Source organism: Trachurus trachurus, assembly GCF_905171665.1.
Source record: "Trachurus trachurus genome assembly, chromosome: 17".
Classification (NCBI taxonomy): Eukaryota; Metazoa; Chordata; class Actinopteri; order Carangiformes; family Carangidae; genus Trachurus; species Trachurus trachurus.
In genome coordinates, this window is record NC_139900.1 from 2970657 (window position 1) to 2995624 (window position 24968).

A 24968-nucleotide genomic window follows, 5' to 3' on the forward strand; every position below is an offset into this window, starting at 1 on the left:
GAATCGGCATTGTGGGTAATTTCCTTGAACAAAGTAGATGCTGACTAACAGTTTTTTATTTTAGTTTAGTTTTTGCTGTCAATGTTTCTTTCTTTGAACTAGTTTTCATGAATGTGTTGTGAGGGTGTAAAAGTGAAATGTTTATCTACTACACCAGAATGTAAATATTCAGGTCACTTCTCATAATAGCTAACTATCGACATCTATAATTGATATGCTCCAAACAGGCAGTTCGACAGTATCGATCTCTCAAAGCAGAAGAATCGCAGCAAGATGTTGCGACACCTCGCTTCCCCATGCCAAAAATCACAGTTATACACTCACATTGAGTCACAAAGAAGAAGAGAAACAGACTGAAGCCAAACTCAACTCAGATCATCTTGTTATTAAATATAAATCAAAACCCCTTCCCATTCTCTTATCAGCATTTTGTACTATTGTCCAAACAGCCTCTATTTTCCGATTTTCTTTCACATTTTTGTATTTTGTAAATATAATTTTTGTATTTCCATCAATGTTGCAAAAGCACATACAATGTTATAATGACACAATCATATTATAACCCAAGTGTACCTTAAAAAAACTGTAAAAAATTTCAAGATGCACACAGAAAATTATTTATTAAACATACACAACAGTTCATGGTGATGACAACTCACCATTTATTGTTCCACGCATGCTGTGTTGAAGGTTGACCAGCAGACGTCGCCTTGTTGAATTGTATCAAATGCTTTGACACACTGAACCATTTCAACAACAATAGCTTCATATTGATTCAGTGGTTCAGAAAGCTTCGGTTTCTCCATCATCACTACCGACATCTTTAAACCATCCAACCAGAGACAGGTGGTGTCTCCTACCTTCAGAGATGAGTCTGTCCACACATCGTGACAGGTCATTTACGGTGATTTTCCGAGTCAAAAAAGTTAAAAATTTTAATTAAGTTTTCACAAATTGAATTTAGTGGGAACTAATTATTAGCATGTTGACTATCTTACCAACTATAATGGACAACTATAATATTTATCTTTTTTTTTCATCTATCATTTAGTTTTCTGTCATTGGTGTTAGTTACCACATGGAAACACCAATGACAAATATCTATAAAAGGCTAATTACACAAAATAGTGTCCAAGCTAGCTCAAAGCCAGCATGAGTCAGCACCTTAAAATCTATAAATTATACTTATTAAACTGTTTTTTTTCTCCATAAAAATATTTCATTATAGCGCAAATCAAAGTAACACCAATGACACAAAAAAAGAACCACATTGAAAAATGAAATTTTAATTGGAAATATCTTAGCCTACTTTTTACTCATGAAAGAGACACTCACAATGTATTGTCTTAAATGGGTCTTTTTCTTCTTCTTCTTTCTGACCTTGGGAGTTCTCTTACATATTCTTAACCTTTCAAAATAATGGTCTGTGATACCAGTAAAACCAATGACCAGATATTCTTTTAAAAATATTTTTATTATTAAATAGCCAATTTAGATTTAATTGTATTCATATGTTAAGCCCAGTGTTTGCCCATTATTGACCACTTTTTTTTTTATTTTTTATTTTTATAAAAAAGAGGAAATATTTTTACACTGTCCAATAGCGTTGAAACATGGCAGTGGGACAAGTGTTTTTTTTTAGATACAAAGGAAGTTAAAACTGAAAAAAATAAAATAAAACTGTAAATAGCCTATATAAACTGAAATTATCATCATCATTTAAAATGGTTTTAAATTACATACTTTTGGTTTAATGTGGATGATTTAAAAAAAGTTTCAAGCATTTGTGTGTCTGGAAAGTGCAGGGACATGTTTTTCACTGTATTTTGATAATGACCCCAGGCTACTGACATCTCTAAACCATCCAAACAGAGACAGGTGGTGTCTCCTACCTTCAGAGATGAGTCTGTCCACACATCACAGAGTCTTGAAGCGGTTTTCAGGAGCTGAGCAGGGAACCGCAGCCTCAATGCTGTGTAGGCTAACATGCTATATGACAGTAAGCTAGCTAGCTGCGCTGTCCCGCCTAAACTGTTGCCAGGCGCAACCAAGTTTGTGTTTGTAGCAGGGGGGGGGATGGGCCACCCCTCCTCACGTGGTACAACCTCCGTGTTCCTCGGATTGTGATTGGTTAGCGGCTGACTGAAGATACGACGCACTCTGTTCTGGTGTTGCGCACATTTAACAGAAGCGGGAGCGTTTAAAAGAGAGAATTCAACCAGAGAAGACTTCAAAATAAAGTGCGGGAGGAGGAAGCAGCAGAATGAGCCGAGACACACGGATCTATCCCAGAGACCTGACAGGTGAAGTGTTACAGTAAACAGGACTGTTGTTGTAGCTAGCTGCTAGCTCAGTGGTGGTGGCTTAAACAGGTAAAGTTTAGCTGCTAGTTGTTGTGGCAGCTCTATTTATATTCTCTTTATCTATATTTATATCATCTTTGCAATATTTTATATCAGTGGTCACTTTACATCACAATATTCTTATATCATGCACACCTGCATTAGTAGTATTTATATTATACTTCTATTTATATCATTGTCACTTAGCCTACATTGCAATATTTTTACACCATGGTCACGTTACCTATCAATACTTTTATATCAGGCCTCCTTATACCTCATATCCTCAGTACTTGTTTTGCACATTGCCTGAAGGTTGATTTGTTTTATTGCGTATTGTGTCTATATTTCTGTTTGTTGAGTTGTGTTTGTGTTGTTTTGTTTATTTAGCCCTGTCTACTTTCTTTATTAACTTGGCTGATGTAACAACTAAATTTCCTCATTGTGGGATGAATAAAGAACATCAAATCAAATCTAATCTAAGATGTGAAAGATGCAGAGCAAATGTTATGATAGCATCATGTAGCCTAGTAATCTAAGACAAGATATGTTATAATATGTGTTGGTATTCTTATTTTATTAATGTAGTGTAGTTATGTAGGCTACTATGGCTACTGCTGGGGTTTGGTCCCATGAAAACAAGCAACTCTGCAGAAACTAGAAGATGTCTCACTGCTCTGTGTGTTAAAAAGAGAGGCACCAACTGGTTTCGTAAATAACACAAACTGTACACAAAGAAACTAAATTCCTGCCCTTCAGGATCCAAATTTGAATGTTCGTGCATAAAATAAATGTTGATGTTTTCTTTTCATACAGAATTAGTTAGATAACAGATGTTTACTACAGCAGTTTGGATGTTGGACGGTAGAACAGCCACTTTTAACAAAACGTAATGCTGATTGTATTAAAGTTTATTTATAGATCAACAGGGAACCACTGAGTTTTTTCAGGACAGTGACATCATCGTTACTGAACGTACCTGTCAGTTGAGGTGATTCTCATTCCCACCAATGACCAGTTAGATTGTGTTTCTTTATATCCAGTAGAATATGCTCACTATAAAGAAAGGTGCATGGTCGTGTGGTTAGCTTTCCTATCAGAAACTGTGAAGTGTTGTAGTGTTGCAGCTTTATATCTAACTGTTGTGTTCACTGTTATTGGAGAGAACGTCGCTGCAGCATTAGATGAAGAAGTCATGTTGCAGTTCACCTCCACCACTTTATTTCTTCAATCATATCAAGCAACAGGAAACAGTCCAGTTGGCCACTGACAATACAACATCTACTAAAGTCACAGCAGGAAAACAATCTGAATTTAATTTAATGAGATCATATAATAAGTTCCACAGATCAGCCTTTTGATTTAGTGCTTGTACACCTGATATCCAACAGGTGCAGCTGGGTCAAGCTGACAGAAAGGTGAAGAGCGCCCTCTGCTGGACCAGAGGATGAACTACTAGTCAGCAGTGACACTGAAACATCAGACGACCTCAGGTAACAACACTTGATCCACACTGAAGTTTATTTATCATCATTTACCTACTCATTATGTTTCTCTACAGGACAATAACATGTAAGTCCATACACATCAGTATCAGGAGTCTGACATTATTCTCATTGTAGCCATTAAAATAAAATGAACCCTAAGAATGCTAATAAAGCTGATAAATCAGAGTAAAAATGTGATTAATGTAATTATTCCGTTTTTTTCCCATGATAATAAAAGTATAGATTCAAAATAAAGTTGATAAACCATAATAAAACATGAACAATATTAACAGGATAAAAAGAGTAATTCTTTAAACAGAAAACACATAAGTAATTATTGTGATAATCTATAATAAAAATAATCAAGTGTAAGAACTATCCCATAAGAGTTAAGATAAGTAAATGGTAAGTTACATAAAATGAAAACACAATTAAAATTAAATCAAGATCATTGGTTTAACTAAACCAGTGGCGTTAAACCTGCAGTTCAGTTTGCTGTTGTTACTGTTTATCTAATACCCAATAGTAGAGGTTCCAATAAAGATTACAAAATAAAATGCTCTTTTGTTTTAACAAATATAAAAACAACAACAAAAGCCACCTGTCCATAATGACACCACAGGTTTAAGAACACACTCTCAAGCATAAAAGAAAAATAAAAGCCCTTCAATCATTAATCAATGGGCTGTTAAAACCTAAAGCTCTCAACTGTCTCACTCCTGCTACAAATTACAACAACTGTGAAAAATGAAATAAAAACATAAATGTAAAAAGTGTAAAGTGTACTTTCTCTGAGATTAAACATCTTTAATCATGAAGCTAAAAAAATAACTGATTAACATGAATATAAGCTCTGATCATACTAAACTGAAGACATTATGGTTCACAAAGTTTCGGTTTGTATCATAGTTTTGGGTTCGGTGTTCATTGGTTTACACTCCAACAATACCATACATCAAACTCATATAGATACAGAAATTTTGTCTAATAATCCAGTTATATAGTCTTCAAATACTGTGCAACATGTAACATCTTTAACATAAATGTAAAACTGTTGTCTGTATTTCAGGTGTAATTACATTTTTGGCTTGAAATCCTTTTTTTTTTTTTTTTTTTTTTTACAAAAAACAAACAAAAAAAAAACCCACACAAAATAAAGCTAAATAAAGGTGTGTATATTTTCTTATTTATTTTCTCCTTATATTTCTTTACAAATACTGCTGTCTTTCTTTATTGCTATATTTATTATTTATGCTCTATATTTTTCTTTTCTCCACATTTTTTCACTGTAAATTTCTCCACTGTGGGATGAATGAACGATTAAAAGGATAAATGATAAGTTCACAGAGGATGATCTTTTCTTCACCAGCTTCATTTGCAGTGCTACGAGGACAATGGCAGGTGAAACAACACTGCTGACAGCTGGTGAGGAAAATGCTGTGAACAGAAATGTTCACTTTAAAAGGTTTTGTGACAGTAACTTCAAACTCAAACTTCTCATTTCTGCAGCTGATCTCTGCTTCGTGCTCTTTCAGTTGTTCAGTCGTCTCTTGAATGCTATTGGGTACTATTCATCAAGCCAACAAAACTGTCCCACTGTCACCATGTAAAACTTTTGGTCTCCATTTGATTCAAAGCAACAAAAAACTTCTTCATGCTTTTTGTCCCCATGTTCCAAATCATCTCATCAAGACCTCCATCTTCATCATCACCCTCACTGCTGCTCTCTGCTGCAGACGACTCGTTGTGAGCAAACAAAGCTGAGTTGTTGAACTTGAAGTGAACAGGGAGTCCATCTTCTGTTTTAGGACATGGGACACCTGAAGCCTTGATCGACTCTAGAACTGGTGGACGTTGGCCGTCTGCAAATGTCACCAGAACTCTGATGTTGTCCTCCACATCTTTTCCAAAGACTGACTGAACTAATTCAAACACATATGTCTGTGTTGGTGCGAGTCGTGGTAAAGCAGCTGGAACTACGAGACACACAGCATCAACCTCACTGACATTTTCATAACAGTCGAAATGACCTTGAGAGAAGTAGTGGAAAAACCAGTCACGATGAAACCCACTGTCTCTCTGTATGTCATCTAAGTACCAAAAGCCTGGTGTGTCAACAATGGTCAGAGAGTGGTCTATCTTAAAACCCTCCTGATGGTGGACTTTGTACACAGTGACTTTAGAGGTCTGACTTTCACCTTCAGATCTCAACTGATCCTCAACAGTTAATGTGAATCTGACTTGGTCCTTCCACTCTACACCAACAATGTAGTTGATCATTGCATTAATCAGAGTGGACTTTCCTGACCCAGTGGGTCCAAGAAGAATCACAGTGCGATTTCTCCTTGAGCTTTCTCTGCCAAACTCATACCTCCGGCATGTATAACTGTTGACTTCTGTCAGAGGCAGTTTGTAAACTGAAGGAGATTCAGAATTTATCTTCTTACTTTCACGTTTGAGGTCTTCCATGAGAGGTTTGGATTTTGTGCAGACGTGAACAGTGATGCTTTCCTTGCTTCTGCCAGCTGCTCCACAATCAGCTCTGACCCTGACTGCATATCCAGTCTCTGACTGAAGTCCTGAAATGATCGCCTCCTCAGCCCTCGACACCAGTTGTTTCCATTGGAGATCTTCTTCTTGCCCCTCGCTGTGTGTTTGGGCGTACTCCACCATGTAGCTCAACACCTGCACATCTTGTCCAAGCTCAGCAGGTTTCTGCCAGATGACTGATATATCTCTGGAGTTTGGTTCAACTTGAGGTTTTCCTGGAGGGCTGCAAGGCAAAGTTTCAGTGGAACCAGTGACTTCAAGGACTGGTCCAACACCTACTGAGGTCACTGCTCTGCATCTGAACACATACTCTGTCTCAGGACTCAGACCACTCACTGTGACTTCTTCAGCCTCTGCTGCTGTCTGCTGCTTCCATCCATCCTCTCCACTGACACGGTACTCTACAGAGTAGGAGCTGATGTCCTTTACTCCAAACCTGGGTGGAGAAACCTTCAGAGTCACACTGTTGTGGTTTATGTCACTCACTGTCACAGTTTCAGGCTTTGAAGGAGGTTCAAAGTTCTCAGTGACAGAGAAGCTGTGTTTATAAAGGTAGATGCTTGAACCTTTCTTTGTGTCATTTGTCAAACCGACCGTCAGGAACATTATGTTCTCCTTCTCCTTGTTGGCCTCTTCAAAGCCAATGAACAGCTTTGCTTTACGCCTCATTTCATCTGCTACTTCTTTTGAGGCAAACCACTGTTCCTTCTCCACATCAAGAGTTTGTGGATCTTGAGCATCGTCTGCTTTGGTTTTTCCTCTTAAGGAGGTTGATAAAGCTGAGAGGAACGGTTCATGACTTCCCAGTGAGGTGAAGACAAAACACACAGCATGCTCCACACTGAGGATTTCTTTGTGCAGTTGTTGAGACTGGACGACCTTTGTGTTCTTCATCCTGTTGGTAAAAGACATTAACGTGTAGATTTCTCTCTCTTTCCAGTCCATCCACTCATTCAGGCTTTCGCTGTTGAAAGGAGAAGAGTGTATCTTCTTCAGGATCTCTATGAGCACGACCTCCTCTTTACCTCCTCCTCTGATTGAAGGAAGTGTCTTTGCCAAGTTTTGTTGAAATTCCAGCTTGAACTCTGAGCACATTTGTTTGAAACGTTTAAGTTTTTTCCCAATCTGTGGGAACTGTTGTACAGTTTTTTTTCTCACTGCATCGCTGCACCTCATTTCCAGCTCATTGAAGTCCTCTAGGACGCTCTGAGCTTCTTGAACTAATCCTATACTGATCTGACGGACAAGTTTAGCAGCAGTAGAGTCTAAAACTGTCAGTGGCAACAGCCAGACCTTCACTGGTACAGCATTTTCTTTATTGGGCCCCAGCAATTTTGGGAGACTTTGGTAGACTTCTATTGCATCCTGAAAGGATGTTGGAGGTTTCTCAAGAGAAAAGTCTCCATAGAATCTGCAGGAGAATTTCTCAACATTTGCTTTGTCCTTGTCGTCCATCTTCAGTGAACCTTCACCCTCTATAGACATTAATGGGATCTTCTTTAACGCCACCTTTAAGTTTCCCTGAATTTCTTGATGATTTTCTTTTTCTGACACCTCACGGTCGAAAACAAAAAAAGCTTTTGCCCCATAAAGAATCCCTGTGACTACATGTGTCGCTATTCCTTTATCAAAAACATCTGGATGCTCCACATTCCCTCTTCCTAGATGATCCATCGACAGCTGCTGGAACTTTGTTGTTGTCTCATACTTCATCGTTACTCTGGCCTGGTTTTTTGATGTCTTATTATCATTCAGGTATTTGGCAGATCCAGCAACCTCAACCAGTCCACCCAGGAAACTAGCTTTCAGAGAAGCTTCAACATTAAGAGATGAAGATTTATCCTCAATTGATTCAGATGCAACAATCTCAACGTTACTGTAAGGTTTTGGCTCTTCTCTTGAATCATTTTTCAGGACATTACAGTCCCACAGTGTCATTCCTGCAAGAAAAGAAAAAGTCCTTTATTGTCTTTTGTCACGACATTAGGAACTAGTTTTTTACTGATAATGGGTGATGAAGCATCCAAAACCAAAAAGAATGAGCCCACCCACGTATCTCTCCATTGTCATGAACCGGCTGTCTGCTACATAATGTGCTGCAGTTTGGGGTCCGAATTTGCCGTGCAGTCCTGCGTACATTACGCCAGATGACGCTGCATGTACGTCTTCGATGGCATCCGACTTGGATACCGAAGACGACAGGCGCGGTGGACCCAAACTAGTGTTTGGGAGACTGTCATTTTGCTGAATGAACATGTTAATGCTGTCCAAGAAATACACTAAAGTTACACTAAACTAAAAATTGTTAGTTTATGTACTTATACCACAGAGGCATGCGCAGAGCTCTGCAGTAAACAGTGAACAGCGAGTAAAGTTTGGAGAAAGTTGGTAAATGACCAAGAGTTATACTGGAAGTCCTCGCAAAGTATGACATAATGGTGCTTTTTCCACGACACAGACACAGCACGGCACAGCTCGGTAAAGGTGATTCTCCATTACAGCTGAGTTCTTTAAGTTCCTCCTCAGCAGGGGCGGGGTCGTCGCGGGGGCGATCGTGGGGCTGCATTGTCTGTCTCTCTTTTTTCGATCCTCTCGATAAGTCGTTATCACGAGAAAACGGTAATAAAAAAAATATTATGGACGTGGCTGTTCTCGGCTTCCGTAGTTGTGATGAACCCAGTATCTTTAAATGTTAATTCTTACCAGGTACCAGTGAGTCTTTGCGGCAGTCGTACAACATTCCGAGGCTGAAAGGCCGCCCAAGAGCTGCCACTGCCATCGTCCCTCCAGATTCACCGTCCATTGTTCTGTTTTAAGTAGAGACATTTTAACAGATATTTACTGACAGAATACGGCTCAAGTTGTAGCCCACAGCTAATCAGCTCTTAGCCCAAAGCCCTCAAATTATGCTGAAGGTCATGTTACCTTTGTATTGAAAAGAGATGAAAACAGAACTCGCCCACTCTCCTACAGCTGCTTCCTACTAATGTGGAAGACCTAATCTGTAAATTACTGAATGCAGTAGAATCTAGAGCAGTGTTTTTCAACCTTGGGGTCAGGACCCCACGTGGAGTCGCCTGAAATTCAAATGGGGTCGCCTGAAATGTCTATTGATTAAAAAAAAATACTGATAAAAAATATATATTTTTTAGCTAATTATTATTCTTTTTAAAATCATGATTAAAAACAACACCCAGTGTTAATTTTGTCTGCTATTTTTCAGTTTAGTTTTTTAGTTTTTTTTAGTTCTTAGTCTTGTGTCAAATGCCCTTTTAAGTTTCAGTCATATTTAGTCAGCTTGTATTCTTTTTTGTTTAGTCACATTTTAGTCGACGAAAAGTCTTGGCATTTTAGTCTAGTTTTAGTCAAAGAAAATCCAAAGTATTTTAGTCTAGTTTTAGTCGACTAAAATCCAAACCATTATAGTTTTAGTCTTTGAAAGCAGATTGACAGTAATGTTAATCACAACTAATCTACTCAAACCAATAGATTCATTTTAGTCTTTTTCTCACTCATCTCACAAGATTTATGTCATTATATTAACAGCTGTCAGATGAGCCAACTTTCCAGCTTGTGTGTGCGTTTATGTAGGCTATTTGTCAGTATCTAAACAGAGATGAACACACACACGCACACACACAGCGCAGAAGCGACCGACCAGCGCGGAGACGCGTCTACGCCAGGGACACACCAGCCGCAGAAGTGCCGCAAGGCGCCGAGAAGCAGAGCCCTTTGATGTTAACGATTGTGTCGTTCACACCAGAGCCGCATCGCTCTGGTTCACATCAGCAGCGTCACGGCCGCGAGCCGCCAGCGATGCTGTCAAGCCGAGCAGGAAGTCGTACAAAGAAACAGCGAGAGAATCCGGTTAATTTTCAAAATAAAACACAGCGATTGACAAATGCAATGATGTGAACGGGAGGTGCTCCGGCTCGCACATGATCTCCGTTGTCAGTGTCACTGTCACCACAGTCAGTGTTTAAGGGCATTGATTTCGTCTCGTCTTCGTCTCATTTTCGTCATGAAAAAAAACATTGTTGACGAATATTTTTCGTCTCGTCTCGTCTGACGAAATTAACACTGCAACACACGAAATCTTAAACAACTGTACTTTCTCAAATATAAATCGAGTTCAAATAAAATGCAGCATATAAAAATATCTGAGCCGGCGCATCTTGATTGACGGGGTCGCCAGAAATTTGTAATGTCAAAATGGAGTCACAAGCAAGTGGCAACCCTCCGTGTCGTCACCCATTGGTTTGTGAAGGGCCGTTTGTGAAGCCAGGAGTTTGGCTTACAGGGCGTCGCCATTGACCACCATCTTTGATTTTTGGAGCCAGAAGAAACCATATTTGGACGAGAGGGCGGAGCTAAGGAGGGTCGAGGGGTGGGTCGGACCCGTGTCTCTGAGGCTGCTAATTTACCCAGCAACACCGGCTAACTGACCGCTCTGCCCGCTTCAGGCTCAGGATCTGCTGATCGGTTATGCTGCTAGCACCGTTAGTATCTACAACTCGAGGTAAACTTTATATTTAACGGTTTAAGTAATCTCAGAAGCTTATTAAATACTTGTTTATGTTTGAACTACATATACATAGATCCTATGAGGAGTAATGTGTCACGTTATTGTAGCCGATGTTAGCATTAATGAGCTAAAGTAAAGCTATTTTGATATTGTGTTTTAAATTGTTTTACAGAACCCGAGACTAGTTTCTGTCTCAAACTGTGAAGCTGCAACACATTAAACTGTGATGGACTGAGACTGGTGGGTTACGGCTCCTGGACTTGATGTTACCTCACCTGCATCACCGATGATCGGCTGCTGGAGCTCCGACCTGTAGACCACGTTACACTGCATTCACCTAGCTATTAGCTATTATTTTACATTCCTATATGCACATATTTTTTGCAGGTTACCAAAATGATGTTGTACTGGAAATTCAGCTAATATAAAACAAGCTTGTCTTTTGACAGTATGGCTCACCTTTACATCATCCACAACTTATAAAACATTTTCAGGGCTGTAAAACGCTAAAATTAGTGCAAAATGTGCACATTTTTAAAGGTGCAATATGTAAGAAATCTAAAGCAACTGGCTGTAAAATCTGTCACAGAGACTCAGGAATAATGTTCATATAACATACTGAACTCACCAACAACAATCCTACAGCCAAGATATACGCATTAATTTTTTTTTTTTGCATACTGCAAATCATGTTAATGTTTTGAATTTCTATGGTTGGCTTGTGTCGCCACCCAGCGCTTTCTCCCTGTCACAGTGTCTGTGGCATTTCAGACTCCGGGTTGCCAGTTAGCTTCCACTGAGCTGCAAATACGGCTGGGAGATAAAACGAGATCGCAAAAAAAAAAAAAAAATTATTATAGTCATATTTCCTTGATATCACACGGTAGAAATAAGCGGCTTGTCGCTCTGCCATTTAATGCACAGCTTGCTGTTGTGAGCATGAAGCCTAGTTAGTTTGAGCTGCTGCTAACGCTAAAGCTAAAGGGAAGAATTACAAAGTGAAGGTTAGAAAAGGGAGGAAATGTGGCGAAATGGAGCCGATGGTAAATGAAGTGATTGTGAACGTGTGGAGCGGTTCATGAGATGAGTCCGGCCCGGTCAGGTCGCCTGTCTCCGGTCGTCATGTTTTATGATCCAACGTCAGAAAGAAGGAGGAGGAGGAGAAACAGAGCGTGGCATAACGTGGCTAATCTACGGTGTGAAGAACACGCACTCCTGGAGATGCAGGGTTACAGTGTGTGTGTGTGTGTCTCTGTGTGTGTCTGTGTCTGTCAGCGCTGCACACAGACACAGCGTCACTGAGTGACGTGAACTCCGCTCGTAGTTACTGTGAGTCAGAGCAATAAAACAGTGAGGTTGTTGATGAATATTTAGCTTTTTACTCTGCTTTGAGACTGACTGTGAGTGAGCAGAGCGGAGGTTAGCGCGTCGCTGTCTGGCAACCTCGAGTCTGAGGGGTTCACTTTGACTGCAGCAACAATTTTGGCCACATTCTTACATATTGTACCTTTAATGTTACGCATGTAATGTAATGTAAAACATCCAGAGTAATGTAAAGCATCCAGAGATGAATATCAGAGTTTGTGCTTTCCTGATGTTTCTTGTCAACTAATCTATGATACTGAAAACAATAATTCACCAAAGTGTCACATTACATTGACCATGAGGTTATGGTAAATATGTAAAAGAAATACTACAATTTAATCACAGTAACTTTCTTTATTATTACATTTTCAATGATAACAATCATGGTCTGAATAAAACATTTGTATTAACTGGACTATGAAAATAGCTGCTTCAAAATCTTCACTGTCAATTTTAAGTTCACCTTAAAAAGTGTGAGGTCAAATGTGGACATAGAATAATAAACAAACAGTTGGTCTGTTCTCTAATCCGAAGTTCTTTGGTTTCATCATCATCACAGCTCCACACATGATGTCCTCCTTCTGTTGGCACCGGTCACTCAGTTCTCACAGTGGCTCCTTAGAATCACAGAAAAACACAACTTATTTTAAAGCATGGTGGAGAGGCAGGGCTGACTGCTTCAGTTTAAGTGTGTGTGATTTTACAGCAGTAAATGACAAACCCCCACCTCTATATATTGTATTGATAAGTAACTTTACAGTATGATACCAGATAACAAGTTGATGGATAAACCTGGGGGGTTTTACAGCTTGTAGACCAATCCTACAGGTCACTGTTCTGCTAACATGACGCCATGGACGTTAAATAGCTAACACGGAGCTAATGTTAGCCGTGTTAAGTGAATCGATTATTCGCATTAACACTAAAATTAACTTGTCTTGGACGGTGACAGTCTTGATGTTCTCCAGTCAAAACACACAGGAGAACACACGGGAAAGTAATCAGTGGTCTTCTGGAATATACAACAAATTAAATATAATTTCTACACATTCAGAAAAAGAAGAAAATACTCACCGAATCGTGCTATCAGCTCCCTCCAGGTCTGTTAGCACCGTCGGACGAGTCATAAACGCAGTGAAATGAAAACTGGCTGAAATTAATTAACTGCCAACACTGTACCTGTGCTATCTATCATCCGCACATATCGACAAAATATCAGAAATTAAATAAAACTGACTGAACACAATACGCAAACGACGGGAGCTCCGCTCCGGTGTTAATCCTCGGTGTCTGATCCACTGTGTCTGACCTGTGACGTCTGTGTCATCAGGCTGTCAATCATTTGTCGTGCAGGAAGGTGATTGGTCAATTATGCCAACCTTTAAGGCAGGGGTCACCAACGTGGTGCCCGCGGGCACCTGGTAGCCCGCGAGGACGGTCTGAGGTGCCCTCAGCACATGTTCTAAAAAATAGCATTTGTCACCATGAAAATCCAGTAAAATGTAATGTTATTGTTCTAAATGCTGGGCAGAGCACAAAAGTAGGAATAGTGTGATAATTAATGTTTTAAATTAGCCGGGACTTTAACGTGTTAATTAAGATTAATTAATTACACAAAAATGAACGTAATCGCACTTATTTTTGCACCGCGGAACTTTTCTCACTGGATGAGTTTCAGGCGTACCGATTATACTGGAGCACAATGATTTAACGAGTTAAAAAGCCGCCGACATTGATCACTACCTGAGGAGTTATGTAGCCCGAACGCAGCTCAAACCGACCCGGTGCCGCAGCACGGTGACCAAGCTTTGATAAACAAACCGGATCCACGTCTTTACAGTATCCTCCCGTATTTTAGCCGGCCGCTACCGGAGCTTTAAAAAAAAAAGCGCTTGTCGCGGTGGAGCGGAGAACAGTGGAGTTTCCTCTGCTGCAGCTGATCAGCTGACATGTGGTCAAGACGTAGCTACAGACCTGTCAGTGTCTCATGGTGCAGATAAGACTTCAACCTCAGAGCTGTCTGACTTCAGACTGTCCTGACCTGCCCCTAAACATCACACAGGGACAACATCTGTGTGATTGGTTACTGAGTTTTATTCATGTTTACATCAGGCTTACATCAGGAGTTCAACAAATCAGTTTATGCTACTGGTCTGTTGGTCTTGGTTAAGTAGGCTACCTTTTTACGTTATTCATTACTTTTGTCTAGGTTACTGTGGCCCCTTTTCCACCGAGCTAGTTCCAGTGATCGGAGCCAGTGCATGACTAGCACCGGTTCTTTGCTTTTCCACTGCCTAAGAACCAGTTCTTGGTTCTTAAAACTGGTTCCAAGCAGGCACCAACTGCTTGCTGGGCTAGAGCTAAGAACCAGTTGCTCCAGGGGCTGGTGGCGGGGTTACCTGAGCAACAGGACAGGTGCGAAGATACAGAGACTTTATCAATACCGTATAAAGTTTGTCTGCTGTGTTATCAACGTAAACAAAGTTGAAGCTAACTAGCTGAACTGCAGGCAGTGGCTAACAACAGCTAACGCTCATATCTAAACATACTGCCGCCAAAACGTAGTTGCCGCCGGCTGGTCGTGGCAATTACAACGAAGATGGCTTCCTTTTTTCTTTTTTGTCAGTCGGGTTTAAGCAGAGAATTATAGCTAATTAGACGGACCATGTTGGGTTCTTTGGAGGCATGAGAGTTGAACCAGTAAAGCACCGAACCAGCTTTGGAATCAGCTCGGGGGAAAAAGGGTAGTGTTGCTTTCAAATCTGTCCCTGGGAAGTAATGTTGTGTCCAACTGAAAAAAGAACTACGTTTCGTTACCATATTTTCAGTAGTAATGCATTACACTACTTTTTACCCGAAAAAAGTAGTTAACGTTACTGTAACGCGTTAAAGACAACACTGTTAGATAGATAGATAATCTTTTATTACGGACTCAGGTCCATTATGGGGAGACAATACAAAAACACATACAATACAAGATAAACAACACCATCATAAATTTAAAACACATGCAGACACCTGTTCCAGTGTCTCCAAAGACCTGACAAGTATTTTGTATCACTGTGTGTAGCTAGTGCAGCTATGATGCTATTGCTTGACTGGTTAAGTCGACACCTGAACCTGTACATGTAATTTCTTAAAAGAGCATGAAAGGTAGATACATTACAAGATACAAACATATGACTCGCGCTTGTCCATCTTGGGCGCCTAAGTAATATTCGAAATGCATCATTGTAAGCTACCAACAGTTTTCTCATTTTTGCAGCACTGTACTTGCACCACAAGTGTGCTGTGTACAGTGTAGTACAATATGATCTAAACAAGGCTATCTTTACATCCTCTGTACACTTATTGAATTTCCTTTTAAGCATATTGGCCTGTGCATAGAGTTTACAACACTGACGTTGAACGTCATCATCATCACATAGATCTTCTCTGATTATGTGGCCCAGATATTTAACTTTTTTCACAACACCAAGTGCTTGACCAGCTAAGAAAAGGGAGGGGAATTGTGTATTCCTATCCTCCTTTGTTTTACAATCATAATCACACTTTTTGTTGAATTAAACACAATATCAAACTGCATACTATAACAAGAACAGATTCTCAGCAGTTGCTGTAGCCCAACACTAGAGGGCGATATAATGACCAAGTCATCAGCATAAACCAAGTGATTAATGAGTCTGTCTCCCACTATACATCCAGTCCTGCACTGGTTCAACTGTCTAGACAGATCATCCAAATACAGATTGAAGAGGACAGGTGATAGGATTCCTCCTTGTCTCACACCATTAGCTACAAGGAAGGGTGCAGATAAACTTGTACCCCATCTAACATGCATATTTTGATGTACATACCAATAGTGCAATATTCTAATCATGTACGGTGGAACACCGCGCTCCTGCAATTTGACAAACAGTTTTCCATGATTGACTTTGTCAAAGGCTTTGGATGCATCCAGAAAACATAAAAACATTGTACTATTTTTTGTTCTATACACACTAACCATCTCTTTCAATGCATAAATGCACAAATCTGTGCTGTGTTTACTTTTGAAACCAAACTGGTTATCTGTGGTGATTACATATTGTTGGAGTCTATCCAGGAGAACTTGTTCCAGTACTTTGGAAAGTACACTGGCCAGCGCGATGGGTCTATAGTTTTCTATGCTAGATATCATAGATATCATGTTAGTTGGTAAGTGTATTGTTTTTAAACATTGAGTCCTATAAAGGGAAAATGCTGAAACTTTTTTTTATTCAGTATATTTTTGGGGCTTTTTGCCTTCAATTGACAGGACAGTCGAGAGAGATAGGAAATAAGGGGCAGAGAGAGGGAGAATGACATGCAGCAAAGGGCCACCAGACCAGAGACCCACACTGGGGCTGGCTGCAGTGAGGACTGTAGCCTCTACACATGGGGCAGGGCTCGACAGTGCGACTGTTTTGCTCACATTTGCAAGTTGATAATTTCCAGTGCGAATAGAAAATTACATTCAGTCGCATTCAGTGCGACTCCAACAGAAACTGTAGTAGGCTACATGCACCGTTTTGCATGCTGTTTAACGTGAGCAGTATTTTTTCCCCCTGCCTGCTGGTGATTTTGGCCGCCGCCTTGATTAAAGCTTGTGTACATCGGGGACGTTCAGATGCAGCGTCTTTTCCGCATATTACTTTCAAGGTAGACACGCGTCATGCACGCCAAGGCGACGCCGTAGCAGCACACATTTGGTGCGACACGCTTTTTTTTCATGCACATTCGACCTGCTGAGAACAGTCTCACAGTGCAACATTCATTAATATAAACTTCAGCCTCAAAGCTCTCTGTCTGACCTGTCCCTGATCATCACACAAGGGCAACATGGAGATGCTTGTGTGACAGGTTCTTGAGTTTTATTAATGTTAAATAAAAACACAGGGCTCTCAAGTCTCACGCATTTGGCGTGTGACACATGCATTCCCACCCGTTCACACGCCACACATTGTATTTCTCACGCATTTAAATTACCACGGTGACGTCCATCAAGTTGCACCGCTTTAACAGTGGAACAGACTTGAGGGCGCACTGATCACACGAGAGAGGTGAAGAGACAACAACCTGTTGTAGCCTACTGGCCTGAGCCTGTACCATCGGCGACCAATGAGTAACGAGTCAAAAAGCCGCCGACACTGATCACTGCCTGAAGAGTTTGAAAGCAGCCTCTTAACTTCATGAATGCAGCTCAAACCGACCCGGTGCCTCAGCACGGCGACCAAGCTTTGATAAACACACCGGATCCGCGCCGGTTTACAGTATCATCCCGTATATCAGCCGGTCACTACCGGAGCTTAATTTAAAAAAAAAAAAAAAAGCGCTCATCGCGGTGGAGCTGAGAACAGCGGATTTTCCTCTACTGCAGCTGATCAGCTGACATGTGGTCAAGACACAGACCTGTCACTGTCACAAGTGTCTCTCATCTCATCTCATTATTATAAACTTCAACCTCAGAGCTGTCTGTCCTCAGACTGTCCTGACCGTCCCTGAACATCACACAGGGACAACATGGAGCTGCCTGTGTGATTGGTACTGAGTTTTATTAATGTTTACATCAGGCTGCTTTCAACCAATCAGTTTAGCTACTGTGATTTAAGTAGTTAAATACTTTAATCATTATAGTGTAGTGGCAGGAAAGACCATTTAATCTGTATCAAATATTATGTTGGTCAAGAACAAGTTCAACAGAGGAAAAATGTTTAGGGTGTTTTTGTTCCTAAATGTAAAAATGGGTCACATTGGATTATTTAAAGGTTAAATAACGTGGTACTTAAACATTTTTCATTGTGCTGTGCTCTAAAAATAAACTAATAAATACTAGCCTAGTGTAGAGTCCTGTATAAGTGCCCAAAATAAGTGATTTGAGCTCGGGCATCCTCCAAAAAATTTTGTGCGCGCTGCGCGCACAATAGCACATTCACATTCACTGTGCCCCCTCCAATTTTTGGGTTGCATCACGCCCGTGGTTAACTTATTCCAGTCATAAATCATAAATATTTTTGTTTTATGAATTTATGCGTCATTTGTCAGACATCCATCCCCACTTCAACCAAATCCCCGCTGCCCTGGTAAAATCTCACTCTGAACCCACTTCAAAACTTGAGAGCCCTGAAAACATTAATAAAAGTATACCGATACTACTGATTTGTTGAACACCAGGCTGAGTTCAACAAATCTCTATATAACCTACTATGGTTTAAGAGATGTAAATCATATCAGAGTAATGGCAGGAAAGACCAATTAACCAGATATTGTGTTGGTCAAAATATAGCCTACCTAGAACAAGTTACTGCTTGTGCCTGTTGATTAAAAAAAAAAAAAAAAAAAAGTTGAAATATTTCCATGTATGACCCATTCTTGGTCACATAAGAAGTCAAAGGAAAAATGTTTGGTGATTTTACTGTTCTCAAATGTAAAAATGTGTCATGTTGGACCATCAACATTATTCAAGGCTTAAATTCTACTTAAACATTTTTCATTGTGCTTCTAAAGTAAACAAACAAATGTTAGTGTAGAGCCCCGTATGTAATGTTCAGCTTTTTATACTGAGAAATATAGGTTCACTGCATGCTCATCAATACCCCCACCCCAGGGCCTTTGCCACCTTGGTCTCAAAACCCAGGGAAAATCAAATTGGACCTGTAATCACATCTGATAGAGAGCTTCTCTAACCAATGCAGTCCTTCCATAACAGACACGTGACCTTATGCGCACACACACAGTGAAGACTGCAGCGCAAAACTAAAAACTAATATTGGTTGTAATAAATATTCTATTTTCTCACACACATTTTCATTGTTTGTCTTTCCTGATTTTTGTTAAGGCAAAGAGCCAGTTATAACATTAAAAATTAGTCTACAGGGTTAGGATTAGGCTAAAGTACTTTATTTGTTTGAAAATGACGTCTTTACCAAAATTGCTGAATTTTCATTGTGCTACTAAAAAATGTCATGTGCTACTATATTTTTCAGCATGGTAGCACAAGTGCTACTTGGAAAAAAGCTTAACGTCAAGCCCTGTGGGGCAAGGCCCGGTACTCTTCACTTTTTATATCAACATTCAGATTTCATGTGCAAAAAAACAAACAAAAAAACATGAAAACAAAGTTCATTTTTAAAAGACATTGATGGAGATTAGTTTGAACTTGTCCCCTGACACTAATGAAACTAAGTTCAACAACATTTAGATTAGCTTAAACAATCAGGGTACAGGAAGTCATTTGTGCTGTCTGCAGTGGATATTCTTAATCAGAGCATCTTTAAGTGAACTTCGAGCTACAGTGAAACCACAGCTGCTGTATGATATTGTATTGTTGTGCTTATTTATTTGTTTGTTATTGTGCTGGATGTGCCCAGCTGCTGTTGTTGGCTGACTACAAAGATGCCAAAGGCAAATTTCCACTGTGTTTTTAAACCATTGGACAATAAAGTCTTCTTATCTTATCTTATCTTATCTTATCAGGTTATCAATAAACAAGACTTCAGGAGCATCATAATATTAACATGAAACCTTCAACATCACATTAAATCAGATACTCACAGTGATCAGCGAGGGAACAGGAACTGTCTGAGTTCACTCTGCAGCTGCTTTATATAGCCTACAGCCCCCCCCCCCCCCCCCCCCCCCCCCCCCCCCACACACACACACACACACACACAGACACAGTTATTGTGAAAGAAGAAGTACAGATGGAACTGTGTTTCTACCAACTAAACCTGTCGTGAGTTATTATTAGTGAATAATCAGACAGTGTACTGTGAACCAAGTCTACAGTCGGATCAGAGCACAAACCTTGAACATGAATCAGTAATAAACCTAAAAGTGAAAGACGACATCCTCACCTCTTCTTGTACACATTGATGATGTGCTTTAATATTCATTTGCTGACAATCTATTCAGATTCTCAATGTAAAACTGCAGTCTTTTATATGAACATTTGATCAAATAACTGGTGGCTGATAGGACCGACTCTGTAGCACTACCAGATGTTTTAGTGTCTCTCAGCTCATTGTTTTGCATTAACTCTTTTGCGACTTTTGACGAGTTAACTCATCACAGCCTGCCGAACGTTCAGGACCGTTGACGAGTTAACTCGTCAAAACCGTTTTTTTTTCTCGTTTTTTTACAGATTATGATAATAGACACTCTCATGTACCTTGTGTGTGATTATGGTAGTCCTCTGATATGTAAAACTCTTTTAAACTACAATCAAGATATAATGGTTTTTATAAACTGTGTGATCTTGGTTTTGTCTGAGTAATCGGTCTCCTTGAATGCTGCTCTGGGGACAGCGTGCAGCGGCTACACCGTGTTGCCAACTTGGTGACTTTCTCGCTAAATCTGGTGACTTTCCAAACCCTCTTGGCGACTTTTTTTTTTGTCAAAAGCGACTAGCGACAAATCTAGCGACTTTTTCCGGTGCTGTTACAAGCGTTTCTGGTTTGGAGATTCGGACCTGAAAGCACGTTATCACTGCTGTTTTCACCGCGCAGCGGGTGCTGTGAGCCTGAGTCTGAACCTGGTAAAAAAAAAAAAAAGGAGACGCAAGTCATATTTTTGGACCAAAAGCTTCTCAAACTGACGCGTCAGGTCGGGTTGGGCCGGCCCGGCCCGGCGTTATGGGTGGGCCTAACGGGCCTGGGCCCACCCACTTGTACAACTGGCCCATCCAAAATGACAGGGTGAACATAACTTTAGTTAATCTAAGGTTTAATTATTTATTTATTTTTATTTCAGATAACTTAACCACAGGTTTAAATGTGTCAGCATTTGGTGATTTTCATTTAAGCAATATCACACGAGAGGGAGTGCTGTTGTACTGTATATCAGCACGGGTGTGACACCGCAGGGAGGCAGAGGGCAGGCTACGCTGCGTCCCTTTGCGTAACTCTACTGAGTGTGAGCGGCACGTACATTCACGTTGCTTTCGTGAATTGTAAACAAACAGACGGCCCCTCGGTTTTAGCTTCCAGCAGTTTAGCAGCTAATTCAACAGCAGTGATGGATAACTGTACCGGAGAGGCTCAACATGAGCTTCATCTGAGGAATAAACGGCAGCTTTTACCTGACGGGAGACCGACGCCTGAGCTACGGTAGCTAACAGCTAGCAGCTAACAGCTAGCAGCTAAAAGCTAGCAGGTTTTACCTACTTTTTCCTCTCTCCCTCCCTCCCTCCCTTTCTTATACATGCACACACACACCAGGTTGTCTGTCATATCTGCTGTAAACCTTGTAATAACAGCTTGTTGAGTACAGTTAACGGTTTGAGTGTGGATTAATTGTTAACTGTTTGTTTAATGTGAGTGGTGGTCATCGCGTCCTGATGAGTTGGGTTTTAATAACAGCTGATAACGTAACTGTGTAGATGGCGTGGATTGTGATGAGAAGGTGTTGCTCATATTTTAAGACTTATCTGTGCAAACCATTGTGCAAAACCTGTTTGTTGTGCCTTTTTGCGTGATAAGATGATTTGCCGAATTCTTCTTCCATTCCTGCAGCCTTTTGTCTCAATGTTAACGATGGCAAAACGTCGAGATATTTTATTACTTTATGAAAATAAATGTCTGTGAGTTAAAAAAGAAGTGGGCTACGCATTTCTGATTTGATTTTGTTTTTCGTGTATTTGGTTAAACACATAAGTAACAGTGAGAGCGAGAGAGAGAGAGAGAGAGAGAGAGGGGTCCGCTGGGTGAGCTAGATTAACTTTGAATGGGAGAGAGAGCGGCGCACCGCGCTGTCAAAGCTCGTCTCAGCCATAGGTCTCAGCAGATGTGTGCTTTCAAGGCAATTTAGACACGAACGAGTCATTCAGGAATAATTTTCAACTCTATGTATGTTAGTGTTGTTTTTTTCCTAAGTAGTGGCCCATCCAAAATTACTGTGGCCCGTCCAAAATTGAAATCCTGGCGCCGCGCCTGCGTGGAACGGCCGGCAGCGTGAGATTTTAAATAAGAGGAACATTATAGGCACATGTTGCACGTAGAAACTATGCATTGGAAACAACAAAATAAAGATAGCAGTGCCATATTGTGCATTTTGTCTATAAAAAACAAATAACCACTAGAAATCAACACATTTTAACACAATATTGAAAAAAGGGGACTCCAGTTCAAACTTTAGTGGGCATTATCATTCTCCTGCTTTAAAATGAAAAAAGACCAACAGTATGTACCTTTTTTTTCAATGTTAAAATGTGTTGATTATAGTGGTTAGACAAAATGCACAATATGGCACTGCTGTCTTTATTTTGTTGTCCAATGCATAGTCTCTTTGAATTCATATGGTAATTCTATTAACATAATGAAATAAATATGAAATTACGTGCAACATGTGCCTATAATGTTTGTCTTATTTAAAATCTCACGCTGCCAGCCATTCCACGTGCCGCACAAAGTGCCCTTATTTTTCACTGAGCACCTGCCTCACAAAATGTTTGTGTATGCCACTGGGCCCAGTGAGAACTCGAGCCGGGCTGGGCCAACAGCAGGACTTTAGCGGTGAATGGCGGTAAGCAATGTTTTACTTGAAGAGGATTTAGCATTTCTGCAAAACAGTTGTTTGTGTGTGAACGGAGCATTTCAAGCTTGACATTTATTTTGCTGAAAACAACGACAGTGTTTGTTGTCCCCTTTCATCACTCCTTTTAGGGAAAGGATTTGAAAGCCCAGTAGACATATGGACAGGAAGGTTGACAACAGCATGAAAACCTGTTTCATTGTGCAGGCCTATATAGTCTGAGAGTCACACACTCAGTAGACAGGCCACCTCTACAATACAGCTGATTGCACTACATTTATAATGCACATTTATCTTGACATTAAACTCAGTCCTTTTTTTAAGCACCTTTGTCACAGGTGATACGTGTCTATGTACATGTGCATATGAGAATTGATTTTGAATCGAATAGAGACACCCAAAGATTCACATCTCTACAGTCCAGGCTTTTGAAGAAAGAGCATAAAATCAGCTAAATGTAGCAGTTGACTTTAAAATGATTCAAATATATTGCTGCTGAATAAATCTGCAACATGTGATGTGCATTTTTTGGGGGGGAATATGGCTCCTGATATAATAGTTTGTAGACATCATCATCATTCAACTTTTTCACATGGTCTGATGTTTAAGAAAAAAGCAAACTAAAAATCGCAAAAAGAAAAATTGAGAATCGTTTTGAATCGAGAATCGATTTTGAATCGAATCTAATCGTGAGACACCCAAAGATTCCCACCCCATATGGCCTATTTGGGTCATATTTAAGGTGCTTCTGTACTGGATTGTATTATACTGAGCATTATATATTATGCATTGCTGCAACTAAAACAATTTATTTCATGACTTACGTTTGATATGAAATCGAAGAGAGATCTGGTAATACCATTGGTTGGCCGTCCTGTCATGAATCACCAACATCTAGACAGGAGCTGTATGTGACATGTGTCACGTTCATGATCTGCAGAAGTCACACGTAGCTACACTAAGTGACTAAGTGTTCATGTAGCCTAGACATTGAGCTGTGTCATGTATCACTTTGATGTGAACTGTTCAAATTTTACGTAAAGAGGATGTGGTTTAGCTGCCTGATAGAAGCACATTTTTGAGAACTGTTGTCTACGGAAACATCTGCCTTTTTTTTTTGAGGGGAGTTGTAAGTTCTCAATATTTTTAACCAGAGGACAAGCTGCGTCTCAACCACAAATGAAACAAAGAAAAAGACTTATCATGTCTCTGTCAGCACATGCAGTGGTGGTTCTACCTTATGAGCCCCAAAGAACAGCCAGGCAGCCCAGTCCAGAGAGCAGAGCAGAGCAGAGAGAGAGAGAGAGAGAGAGAGACGGCATAGCAGGTGTTTATGTGTGTATGTATATATACAGTACATATATGTAAGGGATAATGTATTGTTTGGAGGTTGTTAATGGAGAAATAAACCCCGACAGGATGTTCCATACATCCTGAAGCCGCTTAGAACACGGCCTTTACGAGTAAAATAATTAATTTGAAACAAAATGTTGATCAAAATACGACTTTCATCTATTTATAATTGCATCATTTAGCTAATCTACAAAGACTCACACGGCCGCTGTTTTGCTGAGCCTCCTCCCGGTCGTGCATTTGTAGCCTTTGATAATCAATCAGTGGATCGATAGATTACCATACACGTGTTAAGATGTGTGTATTGTGTGACTTCGTATCTGTCATAAACAAGAGATTAACTTTACTGTTTACGGGGTGCGTTTGTGTCGTGGAGTCGCGGTGCCACCGAGACGAGAGGAGAGCTGTGACACCGGGTCAGAGGCTCTGATCGCAGGTTTGGTTTCCAGCAGCGATGTGGAAGGAGCCTCCACTCTCCTTGTAACAAGTTACAAGTTGTTTATCTAACATCACAATTAGCTCGAAACTGTTTAGTGACATAAAAAAATGAAACATGATTGGTAAACTTCACTGATTGAGGAGTGATTGCTCCTCCAGTCGGCCGTTGCTATGGAGTCCTTAGCAACGGTCCGATCAGAATCGAGTGTTCAAGAGGGCCGTGTTCTAAATATACAGTATATATACACTGCTCAAAAAAATAAAGGGAACACTTAAACAACACATCTTTGATCTCAACACATCTTAGATCTCAATTAATGAAATATTGCAGTTTAAAATCGTTATTCAATATATAGTAGA

The 24968-nt window shown here is 40.2% G+C and overlaps 2 protein-coding genes across 2 annotated transcripts in view; both read right to left on the reverse strand.

Moving 5' to 3' along the window:
* The window catches only part of LOC311000765 (transcriptional regulator Myc-1-like), a 294713-nt gene that overhangs the window by 51109 nt on the left and 218636 nt on the right, over positions 1-24968 (reverse strand). The window lies entirely within an intron of this gene.
* The window catches only part of LOC311000057 (cytolytic toxin-beta-like), a gene marked incomplete at both ends in the record, with an annotated part of 42636 nt that continues 32202 nt past the window's right edge, over positions 14535-24968 (reverse strand). The window contains one exon of the mRNA XM_083990692.1: positions 14535-14668. Within this exon, the coding sequence (XP_083846818.1) occupies positions 14535-14668 (134 nt within the window). The remainder of the gene's footprint in view (positions 14669-24968) is intronic.